General features: G+C 41.1%; 1 protein-coding gene across 5 annotated transcripts in view; it reads left to right on the forward strand.

Moving 5' to 3' along the window:
* Positions 1-16,395, forward strand: part of PDE5A (phosphodiesterase 5A) — a 104,889-nt gene that overhangs the window by 18,482 nt on the left and 70,012 nt on the right. The window contains exon 1 of one of the 5 annotated variants that reach the window (XM_032223628.1): positions 9,215-10,720. The exons of 1 other annotated variant lie outside the window; for it this stretch is intronic. In XM_032223628.1, the coding sequence (XP_032079519.1) occupies positions 10,620-10,720 (101 nt within the window). In that variant the 5' untranslated portion in view covers positions 9,215-10,619. 3 more of the 5 variants (XM_032223624.1, XM_032223625.1, XM_032223626.1) reach the window with 3 other exon arrangements.

Below are 16,395 nucleotides of genomic sequence, written 5' to 3' on the forward strand. Positions count from 1 at the left end.
GGCCACTCCCCCACCCCTTCCCTGGGGTCGCGGTTGATGAAGCACCTGAAAACCCTCTGGGCACATTTCTGTGAGGGGGACTCCTCCCTCCAGGCCCAGCCAGGTTTCAGTAATACATGCCAGGTCTGCCCCCTCGTCTAGAATTAGATCCTGGATGAGGGGAGCCTTGTGAACCACAGATCTGGCATTTAGCAACAGCAACCTGAGACCAGGGTCCTGACTACTCACACCATCTGGCCTTGGAGTGGAACTCACAGGGCCGGAAGGGGGGGATCCCTCTGATATAGGGAACCCTCCTTCCCTGGTAATGGCTTGCCCTGAAGTTCCCGCCATATCTGCCCCTCCCCATTATGACCCCAATGTTCCGGCCCACTCCCGTATCTGTGGTCCCTTCACCCTCTCCCCCAGCTACCGGATTCATTGGCAGGCCCTTCGACACACACATCCAAGGGCCGGAACCAGGCCCCGCCCCCCTAGCACTTCTGCCAAAGCACTCAGTGCAGGAGGTCTCGGCTAAACTCCCGGCCCGCCAAACAAACCCATACATACAACCAATCAATCCCCACAATACAAGTTAAAACAAAAAACAGCAATATAATAATAAAAGTGGGACACTCAGTCAATCACAATCATACCATACACTCCCCATACATTTAAAATTATAAAAATTGAGTAAAAAATTACAAATATATAAAAATTGAGGTTATGAGCCTGCGTAGTCCAGCCAGTTGTATAGTCCAAGAAGACCTGGGAGTAGTGTCCAGGCCTCCCGAAAAACAGATATCCAAAGTCCAAGAATAATAGTGAGGCATAAATTGATAGTTCACTTTTGCATTTGTTGGTCAGGCATTGGGAGAAAGACAACAATAAAGGAGAAATCACTTTGTGTATAGTCCAGTTGATTTTATGTTCCTTGAACTATACCAGTGATGGCTAGCCTTTTTGTTGTCGCGTGCCGAAGTGCATACGACAGCACATTCATGCGTGCTCACACCCATAATGCAATGCATGCACGACACCCCCTGTGGCCCATTTTGGGCCTAGCAAGCCTCCCTGAAGTCTCCTGGTACCAAATATGGAGCATGGGGGCACTGCTTCCCCCACACTCCCCCAGCCCCCCACGCATGCACATACAACCCCCTGCTCCTCCGTGCATATGCGCACGTCTCCTGCATGTACAGCAGAGACGCCAAAACCAGCTGCCCGGTGGGAGGTGCGCACACATGCACAGTGGAACTGGGCTGGGGCAACGGCTCGTGTGCCCACAGAGAGGACTCCAAGTGCCACCTGTGGCACACGTGCCATAGGTTTGCCATCACGGAACTAGACTGTTGACCTCAGCTGGAATGGAGGGCATTGTTTCATTACTATAGTTGAAGATTAGATCTAAAGCTAATTAGACTTCATCTTCAACAATAGCAATAAGTGGGATGATAGAGAAATACAGGAAGAAAATGTTTTTCAACATTGGGGAATTATTTTGTGCTGACTCCCGTACTTCTTTGTAATTGGTATACATTAAGGGAGTAAAGACATGCTTTAAAATAGAAGCCAATAGATCTAGAAAATCTTGATAAGGCTGTCAACCTTATTATGCCTTTCTAATTCAGAGGATGAGTGTATTTATTCCCCAACTGCTTCCTACCATTGCTCATCAAGTTTAGTGAGATAAAGATAAAACTCCCTTTTCAGGAATACCATTTCTTAAATCCTTTGTATGTCAGGCATATCAGTATGAGCTACATAGGTACAGTCTTATCAGGAATTCACAGCAAATTGCAGGCCGAAGTTGACAGTCATTTGTTTTGTGTTAAGCCTATGATGGTTGATATCTTTGAACTGCAAACACAGCTGCTAAGCAACTTCCCTTTCACTTTGTTCCCCATACGGACTCTGCCCTCTTTGAGCTTTTTTCATGTGAATGAGATGTGCTTATTGTAATTGATATTATTAGCCGTTTCATGACTCAAATAATTCAGTTGCCCATTAATTTCATTTTTAGCTAGAACAATCTACAAAAGATGCTTCACAGCTCTCTTGTGCATCCTTATCACCTTTTTTACTGGCAAGTCTTAGGCACATTATTTAAATTTAAAATATTACACAGTGGTTTAGAATATTAAGCACAGGATACTGTAAGATAAATGGGAAATGAATAACAACATCAGAGTTGTTATTATATAGAGTGCTTTGTAAACTATTGTTCTCTGGCTTATCATGTGATTTATACTGTTACCAGTGACGTACAGTGAGGTTTATGACTGGTGAGGCATTGATACAGGGGTTTCAAATTTTTTTAGACTTGTGGACTTCAACTCCCAGAATTCCATAGCCAGGCATGCTCAGTTCTGATTTAAAGCGACAGCATTTTTTCTCCTTTGCGAAATGAGTTTTCCTTCATTCTTTTTCTTCTCCCTCCGCCTCCTTCCTCCCTCCCTCCCTCCCCCCTCTCTCAAACAGACACATGCACACAGAGAAGTTGGATCCCTCTCTCACTCACTCTCTCTCAAACAAACACAAACACAGAGGTTGAATTGAAAGCAGCTCCTCTGCCATACCCCCCCCACACATTCCCCTGCTGCCTTCCAATCCGAGCCTTTGATTGCAGGTGGAGCCACGTTGCCTTTTCAAACTTGTAATCAGTGAAGCTGGGCTTATATACTTTTATCCAGCTGTGTCTGTGTGTGTGTGTTTGTGTGTGTGTGTGTGAAAAGGCAACGTGGCTCTGCATGCAATCAAACTTTTTGAATTCCTCCCCCCTCCCCACACATGCACCTTTTCCAGCTGTTTCAGAGAGGATTTCAACTCTGCTCTTGCCTGTCATCATGAAAAGAAAAAAAATGTAAAAGGAAAAAGGCATGAGCTCTGAGGTCAGACTGAGCTAGCTGCTCCCAGAGACTCTAAAAAGCCTCTAAAAAACACCCTCTACAGGAGGCAGGAGAACTACATGCCTCATCTACTTAAGGAATTTTTCAGCTTTTCACCCTTGCTTAGCTCTGCTTGAGTGATCATAAAGTCAGACTAAATGACGCACCTCGTTCTCCTGCCGCCCCCTGTAGAGGGCACTTTTTTAGAGGCTTTTTTACACAGTTAAGCACTAAGCAGAGTCATCCACTGTGACTCTGGCAGCAACTAGCTCAGCCTTTTTCCTTTTACATTTTTTTTCTTTTCATGATGACAGTGGTGAGACCCTGCCTCGCCTGCCTCCCCTGACTGCACGTCCCTGATTGTTACTACTACTGAATAATTTTCTATTTTAATAATTCCAATGGCCATGGTTTTTGTCAGAATTGTACAATATATTTTGCACCAATAACCGTACCTGGTGTTATGAACCAAATGTAGGCAGAGCCTGAATTAGGCCAAAAAAGTAGGTGAAGTCAGGCACAAAAGTTAAATTTGATTTATTTTAAATTTAATATAGGTCACATTCATATAATCCAATGCAATTGATATGTGCATTTAATGATCTTTTCTATTCTACTAAAAAGATACTTTGGTGGCAACTTTGAATGAGGCTCAGATTTACATCAGAGGTGGTATTCAGCAGGTTCTGACCAGTTCTGGAGAACCGGTAGTGGAAATTTTGAGTAGTTTGGAGAACCGATAAATACCTCCTTTAACTGGCCCCACCCTCATCTATTGTCTGCCTCCCAAGTCCCAGCTGATCGGAAGGGAATGGAGATTTTACAGTATCCTTCCCCTGCCACGCACACCAAGCCACACCATACCCACTAAGCTACGCCCACAGAACCAGTAGTAAAAAAAATTGAATCCCATCACTGACTTACATAGCACTATGTAAGTCAAGATAGCTTGCACAGCAAATTATAAATTGATGTAGCATATAAAATCAAAGTAGAAATTTTTGCATAGTAGTTGGCATACCTAAAGTTGTATGCTGCAGGTTCTAAATCCTCAGGCATAGTTTTTACATTTTGCTAAGTCATGATTTGTTTCAACCATGGTTTTTTTTTAATAATCACATTATTAAATTAAGAGTATAAATCCAAATTAAACAAAACACAGTCGGAATTTATAGCAAATCCCAGATAGGATTGAAGAAGACACTGGAGTGACATTCAATCTCTTCCAGTGGTACCCTTTAAAAGTGAATCAGCAAGAGTGCTCTTTTGGAAATATTTTTTTAAAATTTCTTACAGAGCTAAAATATTAGATTGCTGGGGGAAGGGCATTACAGAAAATTAAATAATGGTATTTAAGTAATTATGACTGGCATTGATTAGAGAGGTGGGGCAATTGCCTAAAGGCATACAAAAGGCATTGTTACTTGCTACCATTTCTTCTTCCCAGTTCCTAAACATTCCTGGCCTGTGGTCACTGATACCAACGGTCAAAATGTTGACACCACCATGAGCATTTCTACACCTTGCACCCAACCATCAGCACAAATGACAGAAATGCAAACTGTGGCATTCAGTCAGTGTTGCACTGCACTTTGAATGTTTAATGTTGGGTACATTTGTGCAATGATTTCTTGAAAACCATTAAAATTGTTCTCAATAGTGAGATGGATGGATAGCTAGATAGCTAGATCAATGCATACATCGATAGGGATAGATAGATAGATAGATAGATAGATAGATAGATAGATAGATAGATAGATAGATAGATAGATAGAATGGATAGATAGATAGATAGAATGGATAGATGGATAGATAGATAGATAGATCGATAGATCGATAGAGATAGATAGATAGATAGATAGATAGATAGATAGATAGATAGATAGATAGATAGAGATAGAGATAGAGATAGAGAGAGAGAGAGAGAGAGAGAGAGAGATAGATAGATAGAGACAAAAACAATAATTGTGAACTGAGGGTAATTGTGAATCTGTCAAGGCACTGCTCTTTGCTGCCCTTTAAATATAAGTTTGAAAAAATGGCACATTGACAAGGCATTTTAGCAACTTTTCAATTAGGAAGGGGAAGAAGCTGTTTTGACCCCATAGGGCTGCAAAAAGAATACAGTATGCTCATAAGTGTTCTGAGGCTTCAGAGTAGCAAAAGGAAAATCACAGTAAGATTTCAAATACACTGTAGCCCAGCCAGAAATAAATCAGCTTAGCTCTTGACCTCTGCCAGCCTTGTGGATTCATTAGAGGTCTAATGCTGAATTTCAAGCTGGTTCAAAGGCTTTGTTTGAAAGTACCTATACATCACAAAGCCTTGCATCTATACTGCACTGAAACATTTTGTGAAGCTAGGTCAAACACACATTATTAAATATGGACTTAAATATGATAGAGTCTATAATTATACTGTTACTATAAAAATACAAATCACAGTTGAAAACATATATGCCAAATCTACCCTCTTAAAGCTTTGATTAAGAAAAACTTTCTAAGTAGGAAATTAATAGGGAGGGTTAGGGAAAGCAATGGTGAACTGTGGTACTCAGTAAAAAAAAAAATCTCACCAGAACACTTTATGGCAATAACCCAACATGACTCACATGTGGATACCAATAGCAGAACCTTCCAAGCTGGATGGTATCCTGTAAGCTACTGGAGGAGAGCAAAGGGTGTGAGAAAAATCCTAAAATAGTTAGCCATTAACAATTAAGAGAAAGAGGGAGAAAACAATAGCATAAAAGAGGAAAACAGTTCATAATATGAGAAAAGAATCTAGTGGTATCTTTAAAAAAATATTTTTTCTTGAACAGTTTTTTTGCAATTTTTTTAGAAAAAGAACCTAGTGTTTCTAACAGGCATACTTAGTGATAAGAATTTTTCAACTTTCTTAGAAGTTTCTGAAGAATAGTCCACCCAAGAGAAGAATCATAGCTTCCTGGTTGCAATTGCCATTAGAATTATTAACAGTTGAACACTCTGTTTATAGATAGATAGATAGAATTCTTTACTGGCCAAGTTTGATTGGAGACACAAGGAATTTGTCTTTGGTGCATATGCTCTCAGTGTACATAAAAGAAAAGATACATTTATCACGAATTATAAGGTACAATACTTAATGATAGTCATAGGGTACAAATAAGCAATCAAATCAAACTAGGAAACAATCAATATAAATCATAAGGATACAAGCAACAAAGTTAGTCATACAGTCACAAGTGGGAGGAGATGGGTGATAGGAACTTTATTATTGTCATTGTACGTATATACACAGTTTACACATACAATGAACAATGAGAAAATTAATAGTAATGCAGACTTAGCAAATAGTTTGACAGTGTTGAGGGAATTATTTGTTTAGCAGAGTGATTGTGTTCGGGTAAAAACTGTTCTTGTGTCTAGTTGTTCTGGTGTGCAGTGCTCTATAGTGTCGTTTTGAGAGTAGGAGTTGAAACAATTTATGTCCAGGATGTGAGGGATCCGTAGATATTTTCACAGCCCTCTTTTTGACTCGTGCAGTATACAGCTCCTCAATGAAGGCAGGTTGGCAGTAATTGTTTTTTCTGCAGTTCTAATTATCCATTGAAGTCTGTGTCTTCCTTGTTTGGTTGCAGAGCCAAACCAGACAATGGCAATAGCAGTTAGACTTATATACCGCTTCATAGGGCTTTCAGCCCTCTCTAAGCGGTTTACAGAGTCAGCATATCGCCCCCACACTCTGGGTCCTTATTTCACCCACCTCGGAAGGATGGAAGGCTGAGTCAACCTTGAGCCGGTGAGATTAGAACTGCTGAACTGCAGATAACAGTCAGCTGAAGTGACCTGCAGTACTGCACCCTAACCACTGCGCCACCTCGACAGTTATAGAGGTGCAAATGACAGACTCAATAATTCCTCTGTAGAACTGAATCAGCAGCTCCTTGGGCAGTTTGAGCTTCCTGAGTTGGCACTGAAAGAACATTTTTGTTGTGCTTTTTTAATGACGTTTTTGGTGTTAAGTGTCCATTTTAGGACTTCAGTCAGTGTATTGTCTGTTGGTCTTGTATTGTGTTTGGTCTTGAACTGTAAATACATGTTGATTTATTACTTTGGAAAAAAACAAGAGTTTTGCCTGAAATGTCGGACAGTTGCAGCAGGCAGAACTTTTAGAGCTGGACCCCAGCATGACTTGGAAAGATACAGAAAACTCAACATCTTCTAGTGGGCATAACTACTTCGAAGGCCAATATGATAGGCCTAATACTGGGCAAGATTCAGGTGAGCTGTCTATGGCTTAAGGCCAATGGCCCTTCAATCCCTTTTCTTGTCCATTTTGAGAACCCTCAAAATAGGTGTACTTTAGCAAGCCCTAGCATCCTAGAGAAAGCATTAAGGCTAGGAAAGATTACTTAACATTCAATCACTTGATCAAAAATTTTGTCAAACCTTATTTGGGAGTTTTAGTTACTTGGCATAATTACAAATTTAGGATTGGTTTTTAACTATTAAAACTATAACAATTTAACTATTAAGAATGCCACTTTCTCTGCTACAGCTTTTCTACCTGGACGAAAGCAAATGAGTCAAACATTACAGCAACTGTAATGTAGGAAACCACTCATCACCCTGTGGTTATTGAATACAACCATTCAGTCTTCCCTGGCTAAGTCAACACCACCTTGGTCTTCAGCAATGTGGCCTGATGAGACTTGAAAGGAAATCAAAAGGATGGAACCCAGAGTACACCATCTGATCACACAGGGTAGATAGAAACTATTGGCCATGTGGCCTCTGAGATAGGGAGGCCTTGCCATGTATAGGGCAACCAGAACTTTGAATTATTTTGATGGCAACCAGTGTAACTCAGGAAATAATGTTACATGGGCAACCTGCATTATACCTAGAATCATTTAGCATATATAAGTGGTGGGATATTTTTCTAGCGGTTTTGTGGGCGTGGCTTGGTGGCCGTGGTGTGGCGTGATGGCATGGCTTGGTGGGCGTGGCAGGGGAAGAAAACTGTAAAATCTCCATTCCCACCCCACTCTAGCTGAAGGTCACTGCAAAATCCCCATTCCCTCCTGATCAGCTGAGACTCGGGAGGAAGAAAATGGATGGGGGCGGAGCCAGTTAAAGGAGGTATTTATTGGTTCTCCAAACTACTCAAAATTTCCACTACCGGTTCTCCAGAACTGGTCAGAACCTGCTGAATACCACCTCTGATGTAAATCTGAGCCTCTTTCAAAGTTGCCACCAAAGTATATTTTTAGTAGAATAGAAAAGATCATGAAATACACATATCAATTGCATTGGATTACATTAATATGACCTATATTAAATTTAAAATAAATCAAAATTAACTTTTGTGCCTGACTTCACCTACTTTTTTGGCCTAATTCAGGCTCTGCCTACATTTGGTTCATAACACCAGGTACGGTTATTGGTGCAAAATATATTGTACAATTCTGACAAAAACCATGGCCATTGGAATTATTAAAGAAAATTGTTCAGTAGCAGTAACAGTATAAATCCCATGATAAGCCAGAGAACAATAGTTTCCAAAGCACTCTATATAATAACACTCTGATGTTGTTATTCATGTCCCATTTATTTTACAGTATCCTGTGCTTAACATTCTAAACCACTGTGTAATATTTTAAATTTAAATAATGTGCCTAACACTTGCCAGTGGTCTTAGCTGCTGAATACCACCTCTGATATACAGTATATAGGTCTTCCTAGCCTAGCTGCCACCTACTCTTTGAGTTGAGAGTCTAGAAAGACTCTCACATTGCACCTCAAACCCAAAGAAATAGATGTTATCTCCTCCTGGACTAAGGATTGAGATCTCTGAGATTGGGAGGCCAAAACACTTCTGGCCACTAATGTTGTTGGTTGAAGGCTGAGTCTGTTCCTATCTAGATCTTTAAGCTTCCAAACACTGGGCTTTCATAGCTTCATTGGATCATTCTGGGTCAAGATATGCAATTGAAGATCAATAGTATATCAACAATACCTGAGTTTGAACCAGGGGTGGGCTTCAAAAAATTCAGCAACAAGTTCTCTGTCTAATCGGCCTCCTGCACGTTCATCTTCCCCAGGCTTTAGAGGCTTTCCTCGAGCCTCTGGCAGGGTGAAAACTCCCTCCCCTGGGCTCCGGAGGCCTTCCAGGAGGCCTGTTTTTCCCCCTCCCCGAGCCTCCACGTGGGCCCTGCACTTACCTCACATCCAAAACAGGCCATGTAGAGACTCTTGGGAGGGGCGGGGTGGGGTGGGAGGAGAGGGATAGGAGGGGAGGGAGGGGCAGGCCAGCCGGGGATGGGATTTGGAGGTTCTCTGAACCTGTGATAATGTTAGCTATGGGTTCTCCCGAAGACGGGTGAACCCATAGCAGCCCACCCCTACTTTGAATCCAATCAGTGGTGAATTCATATAGACATTAACAAGGATCAGTGAGACCATCAAGCACTAAGGCCACCTCACCCCCATACTCCAGGACTCAACCTTATACAGTTTCTCCTATTGAAATTTATTTATTGTTGTTTAGTTTGGTCTTTTTATATTTAATTTTAGTCCCATTTTTCCCCACTGTGCTGCTGGATTTTTATTACTAGAGCTTACAGATATCTGCAATTTCAATCATCAGGATAGAGCCATCCGCAAATAACGGGTTTACTGATGTTTCTTTCTTTCATTTTAAAGGCATGGATGGGAAGATGGGATAATCCGCCGCATTCCAAGAACACGGGAAGGTGCCTTCTGTGTCTCAGTTGACTTATTGTGTGCTCTCTCTTGGCTAAAGGCAGGCAGCCTTTCTCACCGCTACCTAGAAAGATAGCTAACAATAGTATTCCTAGTGTACGAGTGCCCGGCTGATGCTTTCTTGGAAACAGAATGCTGCATTAGATGAGTTTAATCCAACAAGAGGTTTGTGGCGCTCTAATGCTCGATAGCAGCCTTTCCCCAGAATTGATCAGGAAAAATTGAAGTAAGAAGTTCTTTAGCAATAGGGCAAATGGCTTGGTGGAGCCCCTTTCTACTATATTATTATAGGCTGATAGGATGAAAGGAAGTGACTACTTTGAACACATATTTTTGGACCTGTCAAAAGATTAGATTAGGGAGTTATTGAGGTCTTTACTCACTTTCCTTTCGATTTCACTTGATGATTTTAATAGTTTAGATTATATTCTGTGAAACTAAAATCCCCGTTCCCCATCTCTCTAATACATCTTGGGTGGAGAGAAATCTCTGACTCTAATTTTTCTTTAAGACACTTTTCTCCTGAATCTAGTTAGTAAAAGGGACGGAGGGGGGGGGGGAATCAAGGGAAGGGCGGGAGAGGCTCGCCTGCTTGCCGGCAGCACCGCGGAGATCCCGGGAGGGAGCGGCTGCCCGAGTCCCTCCTGGCGAGCGCTGCAGCGGGCACCGAGTGAGGGGTGGAGCCGGTCGGATTACACATTAAGGGCTGGCTGGATCCCAGCTCGCCAGGGTGGAGGCGTAGAGTTGGCTTTTTCCCGGCTGCCGCGACCAAGCACCTGGGAGCCCTGGCAGCCGGGCACAAGCGAGCTTTGGGAGGGGGGGGGGTGACAAACCAGGGGATAGATCCGAAGGGCGCCCCAGCCGGGACGGGGAGGGACGGGCGTGGGGCGTGACAGCAAATACGGCGGCGAGGAGGAGGAGGCGCCCCGGCAGCGGAGGTGGCCAGACGGGCCTTGCGGGCTGCCTCGTGGGGCAAAAGTGAGCAGGCAGAGACCCGCCGGCCATGGAAGGTGGCTGCCACCGCCAGCAGGAGGACGCGGTGGAAGCGTGGCTGGACGACCACGGAGACTTTACCCGCTCTTACTTTGTTCGGAAAGCTACCAGGTGAGCTCCAGAGCGAAAGGCGCGCAACCACCTTCTGGGCGGTGCTGGGGAGGAAGCGGGGACTGGGAGATGGAGGGGGTGGAGAACAATTTATTCTCCCCTCCCCTTACTTGGAAAAGGAGAAGAAGAAGAAGCAGCGAGAATTTTCCACAAAGCTGAAAGCAGCAAACAAACAGGCGCTCTGTGTTGAGGCTCGGAGTTACGCGTGCAAATAGTTCTCGGGGGTTGCGTGTAACCCAAGGCTGGCCGATTGGCACGCTTCTTCCTTTTTTTCTTATTCTATGCCCGGCTTCCCCCTTCAGCGCTTTGTTAGGGACTGCGCGGCAGCGTTAAAAAAAAGGTGCAGCCTATACCTACGCGCGAAAAACTTATAAGCTCAGCGTTGATGAGCGCCTCAGTATAGCTGGGACTCTCTTCATAGAAAATGCCCGCAGAATCTGGAAAGCTTCCTTTGCCCACGTTGAGACTTTCCAGATGTGTTGGACGGCAGTTGGTACCCAAGGCCTGCTGGCTGGGGATAAGCGGGTTGTGCATCCGAAGATGAGCTGAAAGCCCGTTTCCAAGTCCTCTGTATAACTGTATTTTCTAGAGTCATAAGGCTGACAACCCGAGCAAGCAGGGCGGATTTTATAACTATTCAACGAGTCCAGTTTCCATTTAAGTTTCCTAAACCAAAAGGTATTGTTTCGAACCCTGATTTAATGGGTTGGCTTGTGATCCAATTTATGCTTAGTCACCATCTAGTATAACATTAAAAAAAATCATGCTTTATTTTAGGCTAGCCCTGTTTCATGCAATAGTCGATGGAGGATTATCTTCCTAATGGGTAAGTGGCAAGAAAAATAAGACCCCAAAAGAAAAGGGGAAAAAGAAACAGGAGTTAGAGAAAGAAAAAAAACTTTTTTGTTAGTATCGGAAGATTTCTGGTTCACCACCGGTTCACGAGCGTTTGGATGGAGAGAAAGAATAAACGACCTTGAAGGTAACTGTCCTCTCCCTACAGCCAAAGAGAGTGGCTAAAACAGGGGTATCCAAACTTGGGAACTTTAAGATTTGTGGCTGGCTGGCTGGGGAATTCTGGGAGTTGAAATCCACAAGTCTTAAAGTTCTCAAGTTTGGACACCCAAAGCTAAAGCTTTTCAGTATCGGTGGCACCTCTCTTGCACAGAAAAGAAGGCAAAGCCCCGGAGAGCCAACGCATTAAAGCTATTAGTCACGAACAAGAGCTTCCATGTGCTGAGGCAGTGGACGAGTGAAAGCCAAATGCTAGGACCTTTGCCCTTTCTTCGAAAGCATCATAGCAGGCTGGCTCCATGGGAAGCAGATCCACCTATTTTTTTGAAGAAAGACAAAGGGCAGCTGGTAGCAAAACCCGGGAAGGACGTTTATGATCATTTAGGAGCCGGAGCAATAAGATGCTGTGGCTGAGAAGCTGCGATGCGGCATTAGGGCAGGGGGCAGGGCGGGGCAGCGATCTCCGCTTCCTTGGCGTACTTTTGGGAGCTCAGCTCTGGGGGGAGGGGGGGATTGTTATCCCAAAAGGAGCCGTTTGAGAAAAGAGGCGCTGCCGCCCTCGGCCGCCAGGAGGCAGCGCTGCATCGTAGCGGCTCCCAAGTAGGCCAGGGCAAGAAGTTATCAGGCGAGGGTGGGGTTTGGGGAACTGGGAAAAGGGCTCGCGTAGAGTTTCGTAGAGATCCAAAGCGGAGATCAAAGAAGGATTCCTGGATTCCTTTACCTCTAATATTGGACATGCTGCCTTTTGGAGACAAAACGAGGTACTTTGGCGCTTGAGGATTTGTCCCGCACGACTTTCGGCTATTTTTGGAGAGGGAGTCAGGTTTCAGTTCGGAATAGTTTTCGTTCGAAAGAAAACGGGTTTAAGGCGGTGCAAAAGAGAGCAACGCTCCTGGGTGGTTTGGCGAGGAGAAAGTCAGCGCGGCAAACCAAAATAAAGTCTTCCGGCCGTAGGGAAGCCCACCTTCTGATCGCCTCCGGACTGGTCTCTAGGTTCCCCCTCTCCAGCGGCTGCCACCATCTGTTCCACCAGCCCCCTTGGCTTTCCCGACCACTTAATGGAGATGGATGGGGTTTGGATGAGCTTGACGCCAATGTGCCTCTCCATCTGAGATGGTGTGGTAAGACGAGAGGTTCCCATTAATTATTGACTTGCAGGTTGCGCGGGTCACTTGCCTCCCCGAAGCCCATCTGCGGCTAACGAAGTCTTTCTCCTTTTCCCATTCTGTAGTTTGCCTACTCTCCTTCAAAAAGGAAAACAAAATCGAAGCAGGTACGATGCCCTCTTCTCTCTCTAAGAGGGATCTAAAACAAAAACTCAGAATGGAATAAAACCCGCCATAGGTATCACACTTATCCTACAGCACTTTACTCATTTAAGAACCTGCACTCCTGCACAAAATTTGGCGTTTCTCCCAGCCCAGAGCATTTATATATTGAAGACAAATATAACAGATACAGTTACTGTCCCATAGGATTTGGTATTGGAGGGAGGGGTAATTGAATTGAGCAAGAGGAAAAGAATGAAAATTTTTGAAATCAACATTGCAAAATGCTGGTGTTTTAGAGTAAGAATGTCATATATATGCTTTTAAAAATACAAACATTAATCAAAACTGAGTAGCATGCCATCTAAAAATTAATGATTTGATACAAGCTAGAATGTAGGCATGATTTTTTTGTTACTGCTGCATGTTCTAGAGCCCAGATTTCATGCACAATAGTACATATTATAAATTATAACATTTGCAAGCTATGACCACAAAACATAAATAGGGATGCTCTTTGGTTTGATGTCAGTTAAATATGAAGTGCACCATATTACATTATAAGTATATATCTGGTCTATACATAATGTCCACAGTGTTGCTATATTCCAATGAATATTATGTAGTTTATGTGTCAATGGCTATTATTAATGTATGCATAATAGCTAGGGTAGCAGATTTTAATTGGTATATTAATTGATGGAATGTTAATGAATGAGGAATATTTTTAATCACTGAATTTTATGGATACACTTGTCACATTTAATTAGACTATTACAGCTGTATGGGATGAATATTAAATACTATAGATATCCTTTCTTCTAAAAATAGGCACATTTTCTTCCAGTTCTTCCAGTATTTGCAATAGTGGCAATAAGATAATGTAATAAATTCATCTAATTTATGGATTGCCTAAAAGATAATGGTTCATGAATGAAAAATCTTTATTATTAGTTGTAATTATGCCACTTTAGTATACTGCTTATACTGTTATACAACAGAATTTTGTATTTGTGCTAGTATTTTTTAACATGTACAAAGGTATATATGAAGTATATGTCATTCTTTTAAAATTGTATTTATTAGTGACAGAGAAGATCCATTTATACCATTTTGGGATATACCAATGTTTCAAACAACTAACTTCATATATCTGTTATATGCATTGCCCTCTGAATACAAATCCTTTAGTAGCATTTACTGTCATTAAAAAATGTGAGGGACACAATCTTATACATGTGATTTTATTATATTCTATGTTAGTTTGCAGTATAACAATCTAAAATATTTGTAATAGGGTGGAGGTTATACAAAACACAATACCATATATGTAATAGGCCTCAGAGTTTACTCTCTGGACTGTTTGAATGTACTTTGTACATTCAGCAAAGTTTTGTTTGTTTATTTGTTTTTAAGAGGAGAGTAGCTTTGATAGAAAATAAAATTTCAAATCTCATTTTGCAAATTTATACCTGTTGAAACATGGAAAAAATATCATTGACCTGCCTAAGACTTGCCTAACAAAACTTAGTTTTTATAAAGGGAGAGTTTGGGTTGTGTTGATATCAGAGTTGTACTAAAGTTCAGATTATATCAATACATTGTGTAATGGCACTTCTCAAAAGTACACTTTCAGAAGAGATTGTGTATGTGCAGTACTGTAAGTATAAAATGGTGTGATCAGATGATTATTGGGATTTAGGATCACAAAATAAATTCATGGGTGACAATATTCAGTGTTAATGCTCTTAAAACCTAGAAGGAATTATGCTCCACTTTTCAAGAGTATTCAAGTGTTTTGATAAAAGTTGGTATCCTGACTCTTTAAAGGGAAATATGCCTAAAATAGCACTTTTCTTTTTTAAAACTTTGAAAAAAAATAAGCTGATTCAGAATGAAATCACTTTTTAATAAGAAAGTGCGTAATTCCTTATCTTAGTACTGGACAATTAAAGATTAAGAACATCTTAGTACTGAAGATGTCAATTTAGAAGCTATAGTATTAATAAGTAATTATGCAACATCCTAATTTTATCATTTCCCTAACAATATGTTAATACAAAGATACTTTAAAAGATAGAACAGGTATGCAATATGGTTCAGAATTCTGAGAGTATTAGGTAGTTGGTTAAGAAAACAGTTACCTAGGGGATAGTGATATTATTTTAAAGGGTTTTTTAAAAGTTTTAAGTGTTTTATAACTTAAATGTTATAAAATTTTCAAGGGATGAGTTGCAGGGTGTTAATATGAGAAAGACACATTTGCAGTATGAAAGATTACAAGCTATATGTTGTTTTGTGAAGTTGTATGTTGTGTGTGTGTGTATATATATATGTATATATGTATATGTATATGTATGTATGTATGTATATATACACACACACATACATACATATATATAACATACATACATATATACATGATTTTCCATATTCCAGTGGGAATAGTTTTCATGATGGAAGATGAATTTTCCAGTAGCATCTGTGCAGCTCATTTTTCATGTCTTCAGTTTAGTATGCAAAAGATCTGGTGTGTCTCTATGCAAAAGATCTCTATCAGTTTTATATATATTTGACAGTGGTTTCCATGCTTATATACATTTTTCACATGTGACAGGTGGAAAAATTCATGCAATTTTGTCTGTGGAATTCCTTCTGTTTGGGTATTGTGCATGTTTACTTTTTAGTTTGTTTTTAAAACTGTCAGGTTGAGACTGGCGTTTAAATAAATGTGTGAAGTGGATTGGGCTAAAAGAATGCCCAGGGTGCAACTGATAAATATTTGAATCTTATCTTTTGCACTCTATATATAAGTTTGTCCACAGCAGTTTATAAATGAAACAAGAGGCTAAAGATTATTGGATAAAAAGTGACTATTTTTATTTCAGATTTGCAATAAGATTTAATTTTGCTGTATTCTTTCTTCTTCCATCCCCAAAGCTCTAATTAATCTGTCACAAGATATCTAGCCAGCAAAAAACCAATAATTACAGCAGAATTGTTCTGTAGTATAATAACTCTTCCTCTTCTGCTATAAATTTGGATTCCAAATAAATCTATATGATAGTATTTGTCTATTTTTTTTAAAAATCATTAGAAGATTTAAAGGTGGGTCTAGATTGGGTAACAACATTTATGCTCAGAGGGTCTATTGATGATACAAGAGAAGCAAATGTGATCCTGCTAACAAGTTTCACAACAGATTCTTCCTTCTGCTTTGACAGTTGGCCAAATGTTTCATAAGTTTTAATAAGCCACACTGAACTGAATTTTTAATTCCAGAAAAATAAGATTGGCCTGCATCTGAAAGCTAGTTTCATAAAAACACATACTTAATGGTTAGCTTGATTCTATTAATGTAGGTCTCTTGAGATTGGCTCATGCTGGCCTAGA

Source organism: Thamnophis elegans, chromosome 9, assembly GCF_009769535.1.
Source record: "Thamnophis elegans isolate rThaEle1 chromosome 9, rThaEle1.pri, whole genome shotgun sequence".
Taxonomy (NCBI): Eukaryota; Metazoa; Chordata; class Lepidosauria; order Squamata; family Colubridae; genus Thamnophis; species Thamnophis elegans.